The sequence below is a fragment of the Drosophila mauritiana genome, chromosome 3L (genome assembly GCF_004382145.1).
Source record: "Drosophila mauritiana strain mau12 chromosome 3L, ASM438214v1, whole genome shotgun sequence".
Lineage (NCBI taxonomy): Eukaryota > Metazoa > Arthropoda > Insecta > Diptera > Drosophilidae > Drosophila > Drosophila mauritiana.
Window position 1 is genome coordinate 15,925,676 of NC_046669.1, and position 13,054 is coordinate 15,938,729.

Here is a 13,054-nt window from a genome sequence, read left to right on the forward strand (position 1 = left end):
CGAAAAAGGTTTTAAAAGCCCGAACAATAACCCAAAAGATTAATAACACAAATATATTGTTAGTTCAGGTTCAGAGAGCCTAGACGAAGGTCTTTGGATTTGTGAGGCAGCAAACAAAACAAGATGAAATGCAATTTAATTCCACAATTAAAAGACCACAATTAAGGGCGTCGCGCGTCCAGTCCGGATTCATTGGAGCTCAGATGCGGCAGCGGTGGGACAGGCAGGAGTATCCTGGTGAGGGAAACGAGGAAATCGGATAAGGCTCTCAAACACGGGGAATTTTGGGAATTAATGGCATTTGGATTACGCCAGGTGCTGGATCAGATTCTCGTCATCCGACCCGGAACTATAAGACTGAATTTCGAGACGGGGGATTCGGATGGTGGGCCAAGCTCGATAGACGATGCTAGAAGATGAATTACCAATCACGTGGTTCTCTGTGTCGTCATCCTGGGTGCTGCTTAAGGAGCTCATGTAGCGAGAGGTTGAGTTCACGAACTCAAACCCGACTCCCATTCTAGCCATGTTTTTGGACATGTATTGTTCGCGCCACGCCTGGTTGGATTCCTCATGGTATTCCAGGGTGGATTCATCGGACACATCCTCGTTGGATTGCATCTGATGCAGTATTATGGCGGGACTGGGCACCCAAATATCGAGACGACTGGTATTCGACATGGTTATCGTGGCAGCAAAGTAGTATTGTTCCCCTATTTATCAGGCTTACTCTAAAAGTGGTTAAGCACGGCCTCCTTGCTGCTCCTTATATATTTGAATTGACCTATTTTGATTACAATTCATATATATTTTGCATTTATAAACAATTTGCTGTACACAAATTTTAAGTCCGCACATGACCGAATGCATCTGAAGGGGAAACCAGCAGCGCAAAACACTTGAAGTTCAAGTTCAAGGAAATTTCTATGTAGTTCTCAAAAGTATCTGTTTGTTGCAAAATCCAAGAAAAGTTCTATGATGCCGTTAAGAAGCCGTGCTCGTAGCAAATATACGTCAGTAAAATGGAATGCACGCGTTTCATGAGATTTGCATTCCGTGAATATTGGGATAAGTTTGTTCATATTGCCAAGATTTAATCTCAAGAGGAATAGATACGTTTATGCACAGTAATTTCTATGATTCAAAATAAGAATAAGAATTTTAGTTTGTTCTCCGTAATTGTCATCCGAGTGAGAATGAACCACTTACACATGAAGTTTTTTTTTTTATTATACACGCTGCCTTTATTTACACATTTAACTAACTAAAACTATGCGATTCCATTGCCTAGCTACCCGGCACGTAGACCGGACTCAGATTGAGCTGCTCGTAGCCGGTGGCTCCTCCCTCCTGTGTTGCCTTCGTGTGAAAGGTTCGATTGAGGTTGGTGGGCTCCACGTAGCCCAATGATCGGCCCATGGGCGCGATGACGAAGCGGGTCTGGGCCTGCGAGGAGCCCTGGTAGGAGACCACCGATGGCGCCGAGTCGATGAGCAGACGAGGCGCCTCCGTCGCCGGCTTGGCCAAAACCAGAGCCACATAAACTACGGCCAGAAGCAACTAAAGGGGTGTTAAAAGTTTAAATGAGTATAAGTAAAGGTTTTTCCCAACTGGCATACAAAAAGAATTTTCGAAATGAATTCCGTTTTGCATGGGGATGCTCGTTCCACTCACCAGATGCCGCATGGTAACGATCCAAGCCCAATGGGTTGACTATGGAGAGGGTATAACACTGAGAACACCGCCGACGACGAACTGAGGTGGGCGGATCGGATCGAATGGAATCGAATGGAAGCGAGGACTGGAGGTTCCCCTTTCAAGTAACAAACACAAAGCGGAGCGAGTGGCAAAGTCAAACTGAAGTGCTGTGTGAATTGCTGTGCCATGAAATCACGGTGGAGCAGTTGCTCGCCCAAGCAGGGGCGGGCGTGGAGCATGCCAAGGGGGTAGATTGGATAGGTAGCAACGGTACAGTCCCCCTCGCACAGCCGCTGGAGAACGGCGCGATCTGCGATCGAAGCGTTGGAAACACGCGCGCAGTCGCGGTTATCTTGCAATTGTGGGAGTGTCTCAACTTGGACGCAGCTTTACGTAAAGAAATAAACCGAAAAAAAAATCAAATATAAATAAATAAATGCCGAACGCCGCAAATATTGTAGTAATAGCACCGCAACAACAAAGCCTACAACATGCGACGCCGTCTGCGTCTGCGCAACTCGCTGAAGGTTGATCCACTCCGCTCCACTTCGCACCTCCGCCGCCCGCCCACGTCACCACCAACTTTTGTGGCCCGATAGTTTGTTTGATCTGGCGGCTGAAAAAAGCCAACTAGAGAATACTCTCCAAGTCTAAATCTAACAAGCTAAGAAGACTTGCCACATAAGAATCTTTAGCTAACAAGTATCTTAAATTTATGTATCACAATTGATTTTAATATTATTATTATAGTTAGAAAACAATTTATAAGTAATCAGAATATTTATTATTATTTTAATTATGTGCTGGGAAATTCACCTTCAGCCAATTGGTATAACGTTCAGTTGCACATAAAACCGATATGCCCACCTTATTTATAGGGTATTTCAGGCACTTCCAATACTAATTTGGCGCTAGAGGTTTCTATAGCTAAAGTTGCCGTCGTGGCTTCGCACAATCGCCGGCAATCCGGCAATCCGGCTATGTTGAGTCAGTCAGTTAGCCGATTAGCCGGAGGCGCGTAATGGAAGCTCTAAGTGCTCGCAGCTCATGAGGGGCTGTCGTATTGGAGTAGCTTTTGATTAATTAATTAGCTGCACACAAAATGGACCATAAATCTCTTAGCGGCAAGACAGGGCGACCCCTTGGTCAAGGAGTCCTCTTGGCCAAGTCCGGCTATAAATGCCAGCGGCACATGTCTAACGGTAATTAGTTGCCCACTCAAGTGACCATCATGCACATCACGGTGAGTAATCTCCATAGTTTTGTCCGAGATCCCAGCTCCCACTGATTTTGATTCCCCCATTCGAATAAACAGGTTGTTTGCCTCGTATTCACCTGGGGCCTGAGCCGCAGTCACGCAGCCACAACAATCCTGCATGGCAACGGACAGGTGGCCAGTGCCATTTCCCACCAGAGCTTCACCAGATTATCCTCAGCGGAGCCACTAACACTGCAGTCCCGAAAGCAACCACATCAGCTGCTCGTTCCCTCTGCCAGGATTGTTAATCATCACCAGGCAGTGGAACGACAGCAGGTCGAGAGGTTCTTCCAGGCGGCGACGGCGCAGGCGGAGGAGGTGCCTGTCATATCTGGACAAACACCCGCCCATCTCACCTACGCTGCCCATCCTGTGGTGCACCAGATGCTGCCAAGGATTAAGCCAGTGCGAAACATAAGCTACGCCTCCCTGATCCCAGGACCTCGCAGCCTAAACACTCATACGAATCGGAATTTGTCACCCGTTTGAGGTGCTGTCTACTGAAGTCTTGGAGATATAAATTTAGAAACAAGTAAATCATAAGTTTTTACGGATAACGCACATCATAGGTTTTAATTATATGTTCCAATTTAACTACTAAAACATCAAGTAGTAACACTTAGCACTCACATTCGACTCAAGTGCTCGTGAATAAAACTCGAATACTTTTTATCAAGGTTCAACTTATTTGGAGATCCCAAGTTGATAAAGCAATAATCAAAAGCTCCAAGCTGTACTATTATTACTATTACTATAACTATTATTATTTGCATTCAAATATCCACACAAGTACAGACACCCAAGTTTCGCTTGTCAATATTTTCGTTTAGGCAAATTCTCTTCACTATAATAAGTATTTTAAATGTAGTTGAAATACTTTTAGACGACAAATTATTAAGATTCGAGAAGCCAAAATTTGGTATTAACATCAGGAGTCTCCGAAAAGGAGTGGGGGCAGCTAGCTAATCGAGGGATGAATGCTCGGCTGATCCTGAGGCAGCTTCCCAATCACTTGATCTTTCGCATCCTGCATTATTCCCTGATCTCCCAGCAGCTGCGGGACGAGCTGGTAGTTTCTGCAGGATCCTTCAGATTAAAGGGGGGTGGAAACAAGGTGCTGGAGTGGCAGCCCTTCGTCCTGTGGCTTGCCAACTTGCTGCTGAACTACGCTGGCGATATCCTGGGCAACCTGCTCTTGGGTAGTCTGCCATTGGAGCCACTGTGCAATACCGCAGATATCCTGCTCAGTTCGTTGATCTGGTGAGTGGGATCGATTGGGCTCAATAAATTAAAATTAAATAGCTTACTGGTGCGTAAGGAACTTACTTATTTTGTTTATATTAAGCTTTGTTTCCACTCAAACAGGTACTGCATCTTTTACTGTCCTTTTGACCTGGCCCACGCCGTGACCAGCACTTTGGCCTTTCGCATCCTGGCCACCGCCATGTCGACAATTAGCCAAGTTCAGCTGATCGATCGAGGAGTCCATTTGGCGGGACAGGTCTACGAAAATGCTCCAGTCCCGATGCTAGTGGTGGGCACTGTCATGGGCAGTGGAGCCGAAGTACTTAAACCGGTGGCGAGTCTTTTAATCAATAGATGTCAACGCAACCAGATGGCGTACCTAAAGTTGAGCAAGTCTGTTACACTAAAATATTAAATAATAAAATCGAAAACTTAATATTTCCTTTTTTACAGCACTTCAAAGGTTGCACTCTTCCTCTCCCTCCTCTTCATGTTGGAAATCTATAAAAATCCTATGATTATGGGCATTAACAGGCATCAACTTATGGTCTACATCCTAGTGATGACCACCGCCTTTAAGTTCCTGTCGCTGTGCTATCGAACGGATCATATCATTTGGCTATTCGAGCACCATATACGGTACACCCTTTTTGGTGGCTTCTCCAGGGATTTAAGCAAGTTCTTCCAACGCCTGCTGGAGCCTAAAGTCCGGCGAACGTGGGCGTTTACGGAATTTGATTGAGACCCTCGTGTGCATTGCGCAATCGTATCAAACCACACGCTCTCCACATCCCCGCCAGATTGGGTGGTGAGGGTGTTGGTGGGGCTGCAGGTCTAAGCGGCTTAAGTTACCGCCCCGTCCAGCCAAGCGATTGGTAGATGTCTCGCTTGATCGGGTTACGTATGCTAATCAGCTTAGAAGCGCCCACTGGTGGTCAGAGGAGCGATGGAGCTACGGAGGAAACGGAGGAAGAGCTCGGTTACGGCCACAGGTTAGTGGATGCTCCAGTGTGCTCACACAGCTGTCGAGTGAAATTCATGCCTGACTATAAATTCGTGCCTTTCAATAAAAACTATAAAACTAAACAATAAAATGATTTGTTTAATTTGCAATATTAAAATTTAGTAACGAAATTAAAGTCTTAAAAAGTGTAAAATAATAAAAAACTGTTTCTAAAATATTCCTTATAATATATTTTTTATCAGAAAGTATGCATTGCTTAATTTGCCCTTGCCTAGATAAATTATATTTCCATTTTCGAACAAATAACTTACCAACATGTCACTTCATAAAAAAGTTAATGACCGCAAGATTGTGAAACCAAGTCCGAATAAGACTAAGAAGAATCCATCAGCCATCATCTCGATCCTCTGTCCAGATGGCGATAAGCCCAAGAAGGAAGCCAAGCCCAAGAAGAAATCCGGGTCGGAAGAATATCAGGCCAAGGAATGTCCCCGAACGAAAAGCTTCAAGCCACCAGAAGAGCGGCGAATATATCTGGAGCAGGAGGTGGTTCCCATTCTGATGGAGGGCATGTTGGGATTGGCCCGCGAAATGCCCCGCGATCCCATCGGTTATCTGCAGAAGTTTTGGCTTGACGACAAGCACAAGTGTGACATTCCATTGCCGCAGAATATTCTCTAACTTATAGCTCTGATGTAACCCAATCAAATTTCAAATTGTCAGCTAATTAAATGTTTCTGATTCGACTTTAAGCTTACTCAATGATGCATTTCTTTGATCAGTCAGGCGAAGAGATTCTGTACCGACTTATGGGCTATAAAAGCAGATATTCTAATCTCAAACAGCATCATTCATTCCACAGTTTGCGGACATAAAGGAAGACTGCTTAATCATGTCTAGATTGGTAAATTATTTCATACTTTCATTGCAAGGATTTATTAAATATATTCAATGTTTTAGTTCCTGCCCGTCTTGGCCGTTGTGCTGGTTTCCGTCGGAGCTTCGCATGCAGCTAGCTTGGAGTGGCCCTCGAATCTGGTGGCCCTCAGTTCGGTCAAGTCCTCGCAACAGCTTCCGATTGCCAGCGAGGATTCCGTTGAGCTGGCCGATGGCAGTTCGGGAGCCGCCAGCTCATCCGCTGCCCAGCCGGAAGAGCAATCCCAGGAGGAAGCGGAAGAGCAACAGGTGTCCTCCGCATCCAGTGGCAGTGGCGATCCGATTGGTGCCCGTCTTGTCTCTGCCGGAATCCCCGTCTCTGTGCCTCTTCCTCTAATCTTGGCCGCTCGTAATGGACTACGAACCGTATTGACCATCCAGGAGCCAGCCGTGGCCAAGGTGGGTGAGGTAGTGCAGCACGTGCCCACTGCTGTTTCGCATCAGAGCCAGACGGTGGTGCATGATCACCGCCGATTGGTCACACCCATAGTGGCTCCCGCTGTTCGCACCACCCAGGTGATTCGCCAGCAGCCACCACTTCTGTGGAGCGTTGCCTCCGATCCCCGACTGGTTCTCATCCGCAACTAAGGATCCATGCCAATGATTAACACGATGAACTCGCCAAAGCTATGATCCTTCTATTCTTAACTCCCTTTCTGGATCTAATAACCCACAAAAGGCTTTCTCCTCTACGTCTTTCTTCTTCTGCCATTTTCTGTAGTTTTCTTCTGTAGTGTGCTTTCAATAAAGATTTCGCATTTGCATTTAAATGATTTGTGTGCATTGCTTATCGGTTATATCTTTTTTACATAATTTCCAAAATAAATCAAAAAGAAAAGGGTATATTTATATAGATATATTTAATATATATTAATATATATATGCTGTACCCGTCGGCTTAAGTAACTTTTTAAAACTTCCTCTTCTCCATCGGCTAGCAAGTAGCCCATTCAAATCTATGCCTTTACCCATCTTATGTAAAATTATTGTCCTGCATTTACGTATTTCGAACCCATTGCATTTTCACTTATCTGGCTCGGATTCTTGGGCGTTGTTGGTGTGACAGGAAATCAATAAAGTTAACACAGAGACCAGCCCACGACCACAATAAATATGCCACATCCGCCCCCCTGTTCCCAGCGAAATCTCAAATTGTGTGCAATCAAGATCTCTGGAGGATTAGGCCGGCACAGGCACAGGGTCTGGGTTAACGCCCAAGCTCTCTTCTCATGTTCAAGGGCTGGGACCATTCATTTAGAATGGCTAGTCCATTCTCCAATCTCGAGTACTCAGCTGGACTATAAAAGCGGAGGATGGAATCGCCAACGAACAACAGTCAAGTGAAGTGAACTGAAGCAAGAAGATGTCACAGAGAATGGTAAGCGAAGAGAAATTATGCTTCTTAATACTTTTAAATGTAAAATAAACAATTTTTATCCTTTTAGAACTTATCCTTTGCTCTCTTGCTTAGCCTTTTGGCACTTGGAAATGCTGATCTGCAAATGTACCATCCACTGATGACCCTGCACCACCCACCAACTTTTGCCAAGGTGGGTCATCTGGTGGAGCATGTGCCCACCGCAGTTTCGCACCAGAGTTCCACCATCGTTCATCGCAGTGTTCCAAGGATAACATCACTGTTGACTCCCGCTTTGAGATCCACCTATCTGAACTATCCCACTTGGAGTTATCCACTCTTCGATGGCACCAACACGCTGTACAGAAAGTAGGCATCAGAATTGGAAACGATTCGAACAATTGGGCTACCGAACTTTGGGTTTGAACAATAAAACAAAAGACCCAATCCCCTAAAAGCACTGTGTTTCGCTTTCTGAATGGGAGTGGGGCCTAATCCCAACTGGATTCAGGGGAGACGGCTGCCAATTAGATTTTGCGCTACGCTGCACTTCTGATTGAGTGTTGGGTGGCAGGATATGATTCAACTGACGTCACCAGATGAGCAAACAAACGCACGAAATAACCAATGCTCTGGTATCCTGTTCTCAAGGATATTTCAGGGGAGTATTGAGTTGAATGAAGCAGCTTGTGGATCCATCTATATATATATTTATATATCAGGCAAGTTGGACTTTTTAAAGAATATAGAACAAGAAAAGAAAATTTGAAATATAATTGTTTCATTATTCGTAATTTTCATCTTTCAGGAACAATTCCAGCCTAAAATATATTTAAAGAATGAAAGAAAACATGAAACTTAATTTATTCTCATTAAATTTTCCAGTATGAACACCAAATTAATGAGTAACTCTCACGTCTCATACCTCGCAGTTGGAATACTTTTGGGTGCATTGGTGCAAGGATGATTGACGTGCCGTACGCAAATGTTTCGGCATTATTTCAGGATCTCGGAGGCTGTTGTACTCTCCTCAATTTCCATGGGAATGACCCAGGGTCAGTAGCCGAAAATCTAGCAATGTTCCCAGAAGTGTCGAGGAGGTGAGGCTATGGATTCAGGACTTTCACCCAGAGTGTGTATGTGAAATGTGTCTAATCAAAAAGCACACAAATGGAAGCCCTGAGATGTGTCTATCATCTCTTTTAAAAACTGAGATAATTGAGTTTCAAATGACACAATGGAAATAACGAAAAACCCTGAACCCCAGAGAAGGCCAAAGGTTAAGTCCCGGCCGTTGGTGAAAAGCCGGTTATGCAATCGACACAAGACTTATCGATGTCAATTAACCATGTAAACAACCCGCTGTGCAACATGACGCAGGGAGTTCAAAGGGGTAACTAATGCCCGGGCATATAGTATATAGTTCGGCATTATCGGATTACACAAGACGGCGGATGTAGAGCCCCTGCATTAAGGTCAAAGCATCAAGGTGGCCAGAGCAGTTTGCTTATCGATTGATGCACAAGTGCATTGTCTCTGGCGAGCACTCAATACCTGTCATTTACAGGAAATCCAGGCATCTCAGTGATGCAATTCGAAAGAGGCGTAGATTCCATTGCTTCCCCTTTCCCTCTCCATCCACCGTATCATCATCATCATCATCATCACAATCGTCATCATGGGTTTTGTTTCCCAGTCTGCTGCACAGCAGCCTTTTGGGCTCACACCATTTAAAGCGGATGGACCGCCCGAAAGGCTGCTCCGCACAACCGGACAATGAAGGCCCCACTGGTTCCATATCCAGAGGTTGGTTCATTGCATCTCCCTGGATCCGGGCTTTGATTGGGGCTATATGGCATGGCCACTCTCAATTGGCCCAGTGGGTGATTTGGGTGCTCGACTGCTGGGTAATCGGTTTGTTTGTCTATCACAACCGCCATTTGAATGCATCGTTATGCTGTCATCTTGGCGACTCTAAGCACTAAAAGGGCCAGCCATCCCGGGGGGTACTACAGGGAATTTAATAACTTAAAGACGGAGAGACGGAGATTGAAATTCCGTCTCCGCAAATCAAAGGAAAGCCACTTAGCATAAGTGGACGGCCGCAAAAATCAAGCCTTCCCAGAACTTGGGCCCCCAAAAACATATTAAATATTTGATGTAATCGAGAAGTTTCAACTTAAAGCGCAATTATTTTGTAACTTTCGGAGGAGGGGGTTTCACTTAAAGCGGAAATATCTGCGCAGGGGCAGAACAGACTCCCCCACCCAAACTTTCCGGTGTGGCAAACAACGGTTTTCAAATTAATTTACAAATGTTCAGAGCTTGTAGGTACATTTTGTTGAGCCGAGATGAAGACAATAAGCCGAGTTAAATGAGCCAGGCCGTAAAAGAGTAGTGAAAGGGCAGCAGCAGCAGCAAAAGCATTTGATGCGGGTGAAATAATTCGGGATATTATGTAATACCCATGGGGAATAAGTGGGAGCAAAAGATGTCTGCTGGCGACATGACTCACCCACTCCGCCCCATTCATCCGTATGCATATCACACAATGTGGGTGAACGACCTTGATGTTTTTGGCCAACCATGATGATTACAATAATAAACTAATAAAGCAAAACATACGCATCGATTTTATTACCAGCCATTTCGCAAATAACACGGCGAATCGAAGACGAAAACAAAAGCGGCAAACTCATTCGCATGCCAGGCACACACAAGCCGAATCGAAGCCACAACCAATCGTCTCCCAATATGTGTGAATCATAAGCCATGGGCTCACTGCACCGCACTCGAGTGCATTATTATGCAAGCGCCCAACAAATCCAACCATGCGATGCTGGCCACAAACTTGACTGGGGTTTCCCCAAGGCCCAAAGCGGTTTAAGCCGGCAGCAGGCAATCAAGAATTGAATAGGCCAACAATGCGAGACCAAAAACTTCAGTTCGGTTTTCTTGGGATTTTCCAGCGGCGGATTGGCGAATACTTTTTGGGCAAATCCATGGCACAATTGCAGATGCAGTTAAAAAGCGAAATGCAGGCACTGGAAAAATTGTTAAAAAATAACTTAAACTGATATAGTTAATTAGTAAAGTACTTGATTGACTATAATTATTATTAATGTTTGGAAAAGTGTATATCCCCAGATAAGCATTAAAGAACAAAGTTCATAGGTTATGAAAATATATAAATAATTAATAATTATAGTTTAATTTAAGCAGCTTTACCTAAAACGAACATAATATATAGCTAATCTACCTTATTGAATTTCAATCTTCGTACTTAAATTTTGTGTGCTGCTTTGTTTTTATTTCCCCTCAAAAGTTAAGCTCTAAATCCATAATCGATATACGATGTATGTAGTTGGCTTAAAGAGATTGCCAAATTGTCTTTAGCCAAATGGTGCGTGTGGGTGGAAGACCTCAACTTGTTGAGCAATTGACACAAATCTAAGTCAGGGAGTCGGCACTTCAGCCTTGAGCCAGTGACAATATTTATTTTTTTTTTTTGCTATAGTTCGTTGTTTGAAGGTGGAAGAGAGAAAGGTTTAGTGAGAGAAAGAGAAGGAGAGAGTGATTCAGTCGGAGGAAGCTAACAAAGTAGAGCAAACACGATTCCCACACAAATCCATTTGGACAAACAATTAACAAGTTGGCCATAATCAACATGGGCTATGTTGTAATAGTGCGGCCCAAGAAATGTGCAAAAAGTTGGAGCGCACCATAAATAGAAATGAGTATGAGCCAAATACGAAATGCAGATCCAATAACGAGCCCCTGAACCTGTAACCCCATCGGATTACAAACTGTCCACCTGGCATTAGTTGTCTCCGGCGAGGTCCAAGTTCAAGTTCAGTTCAACACTCACTGGGATTTACCAATAGCCAAGTTTCAGTTAACTACCAAAATTATTTTTATCAGGAAAAGCAATTTAGATAACAGTAAGCCGCATTGGTAGATACACTATAATAGAGGATATAAAATTTTAACTTATAACGTGTTATAAAGTATTTATTATTTTATTATATATTATATATATTCTTATTTATATTATTCTGCAGATTGTACAGCTGAACTGATTTCATTTATAAAGTCAAAAGTGCTTAAATATGATTTAAAAATGATATGTATTTATATGTAAATAATATATGAAGCTTTTAGGACCTAATGAGTTAATTGATTATGAAAATCATGTATGCTAGTTCTCAAACCAGAGTATAACAAACTTAAACATCTCAAAAACACATGTATAAGTTATTGAATCACAAAACTAAATGAATTTAACATTTTATAGATAATATAATTTATTAATAATGTATTAGAATCCATTTCCATCTTATTGATGTACCCCCAAAAAGAGGGTAAGCCAAACGGAATTCAAAACGATGCGAAATAAGGTTCGACGCACCTCCTTCAAAAAGTGCTCGAAAAGCCCAAAGTGCTCGGTAGTATGAGTCATAAAAAACCCGATGGTCAAAAACTACGCCACACGCTCTACGCTGATTGATAAAAACTCCGTGAATAAATCCCGAGCAAATAGCCAAAAGTTGTTTGGCAAACAACCCAGAGTGGCGACAATAACAACTCCGGCAAATCAATGTGATTAGCATAATTTTCGAAGCTCTGGTGGTCATTATCAACTTTCTTGGAATGCTTAACATAAAACGCCACTTAAGTGGGGGGGGGCTAGATGAACGACTGCAGCTCATCGAACCAAGGTCAGTAACACAAGTGGAAGCCACCGGAGCCACTGAATCACAATGAGACTCACTCCGGGACAGCACTGACCATACACAACACAAACGCAAACCTGATAATGATTGGGATTTAAGGTAGTGGCACGCGAACGTGATCATCGTGAATAAGTTTGGGGGGAATGTCTCTAATTTTTATGAACTTCGGGTAATTCCGCCAAGCGCTTTTTACTCACAGTGAGCTAGGTTAAATAAAAATAAAACGAAAAATAAACCGAAAATGAAACGAGTGACCGACTGATGACGTTTGCATTGACCATGGGTTAAAAACCAGGCGATTTGAACTGAACTGCAACCGAAAAGAGAGGCAGATGTATGAAGTAAAAAAAAAATGTGGGGAAAGATGAATGTATGCCAAAAGATCCGGTTTGAGGCAATGCCCAATTTTACCCTTTTTCACGATGTTTTTATTATTCAGCGGTTGCTCCTCTCTGACCCAATTCATAATTGCAGAATTGCATAATCCCGGTTTCTCAAGCAACGCCTTTCCGGGAAGCTAAATTTGGTTATTCAAAATTTGGTAAAATCGTAAAAAAAAAACAAAGCCCCATTTGGATGTTTAACACGGGCAGTCATGTTTAAGATGATGTGTTGAGTGTGGTGATAGTTTCTGGGTTTCGTACTGATAATGAAGCTATCAAAGTGATATTTCCGCCTAGACCCTCGTGGTCTGACCTCCAGTAGTTTGGCAGAATTGGGGATTTGAGAAAAAACCCAGACGAAAAATGATTGCCCACAAAAATCAACACTAACAGCGAGAAAGAGGGGTTGCCAAACATTGTCGTCGTTGCCGCTTTTGTATCTTTTGTTTTGGGCTACCGATTCGCAAACTAAGGCGGTAT

At 43.5% G+C, this 13,054-nt stretch overlaps 7 protein-coding genes across 9 annotated transcripts; 5 read left to right on the forward strand and 2 right to left on the reverse strand.

Moving 5' to 3' along the window:
- Nucleotides 1-38: 38 nt before the first annotated feature.
- LOC117140097 lies at nt 39-746 on the reverse strand. Its single transcript, XM_033302852.1, has one exon. It carries the CDS (start codon nt 679-681, stop codon nt 307-309), a length of 375 nt encoding a protein of 124 aa, XP_033158743.1. The 5' UTR covers nt 682-746; the 3' UTR covers nt 39-306.
- A 494-nt stretch (nt 747-1,240) lies between these two features.
- Nucleotides 1,241-1,846, reverse strand: LOC117140707. Its single transcript, XM_033303773.1, has 2 exons — nt 1,675-1,846; nt 1,241-1,560 (listed from the first exon to the last, which is right to left on the reverse strand). Exons 1-2 carry the CDS (start codon nt 1,684-1,686, stop codon nt 1,288-1,290), a joined length of 285 nt encoding a protein of 94 aa, XP_033159664.1. The 5' UTR covers nt 1,687-1,846; the 3' UTR covers nt 1,241-1,287.
- Nucleotides 1,847-2,703: 857 nt separating this feature from the next.
- Nucleotides 2,704-3,649, forward strand: LOC117141089. The gene is made up of 2 exons (XM_033304405.1): nt 2,704-2,941; nt 3,014-3,649. The coding sequence occupies exons 1-2, from the start codon at nt 2,930-2,932 to the stop codon at nt 3,443-3,445; spliced, it is 444 nt and encodes a 147-aa protein (XP_033160296.1). The 5' UTR covers nt 2,704-2,929; the 3' UTR covers nt 3,446-3,649.
- A 105-nt stretch (nt 3,650-3,754) lies between these two features.
- LOC117140236 (trimeric intracellular cation channel type B) lies at nt 3,755-5,295 on the forward strand. 3 transcript variants are annotated; one of them, XM_033303035.1, is made up of 3 exons: nt 3,755-4,216; nt 4,322-4,594; nt 4,655-5,295. In XM_033303035.1, the coding sequence occupies exons 1-3, from the start codon at nt 3,930-3,932 to the stop codon at nt 4,941-4,943; spliced, it is 849 nt and encodes a 282-aa protein (XP_033158926.1). In that variant the 5' UTR covers nt 3,755-3,929; the 3' UTR covers nt 4,944-5,295. The 3 variants fall into 3 exon arrangements, with proteins under 3 accessions (XP_033158926.1, XP_033158929.1, XP_033158927.1); XM_033303036.1 differs by having other exon boundaries at nt 4,175-4,265; XM_033303038.1 differs by lacking the exon at nt 4,655-5,295 and having other exon boundaries at nt 4,302-4,462.
- Nucleotides 5,296-5,430: 135 nt separating this feature from the next.
- LOC117141665 lies at nt 5,431-5,922 on the forward strand. The gene has a single exon (XM_033305254.1). It carries the CDS (start codon nt 5,481-5,483, stop codon nt 5,844-5,846), a length of 366 nt encoding a protein of 121 aa, XP_033161145.1. The 5' UTR covers nt 5,431-5,480; the 3' UTR covers nt 5,847-5,922.
- Nucleotides 5,923-6,002: 80 nt separating this feature from the next.
- On the forward strand, nt 6,003-6,871 carry LOC117141663 (retinin). Its single transcript, XM_033305253.1, has 2 exons — nt 6,003-6,069; nt 6,126-6,871. The coding sequence occupies exons 1-2, from the start codon at nt 6,058-6,060 to the stop codon at nt 6,687-6,689; spliced, it is 576 nt and encodes a 191-aa protein (XP_033161144.1). The 5' UTR covers nt 6,003-6,057; the 3' UTR covers nt 6,690-6,871.
- A 545-nt stretch (nt 6,872-7,416) lies between these two features.
- On the forward strand, nt 7,417-7,915 carry LOC117140920. The gene is made up of 2 exons (XM_033304111.1): nt 7,417-7,479; nt 7,547-7,915. Exons 1-2 carry the CDS (start codon nt 7,465-7,467, stop codon nt 7,829-7,831), a joined length of 300 nt encoding a protein of 99 aa, XP_033160002.1. The 5' UTR covers nt 7,417-7,464; the 3' UTR covers nt 7,832-7,915.
- The last annotated feature ends 5,139 nt before the right edge of the window (nt 7,916-13,054 follow it).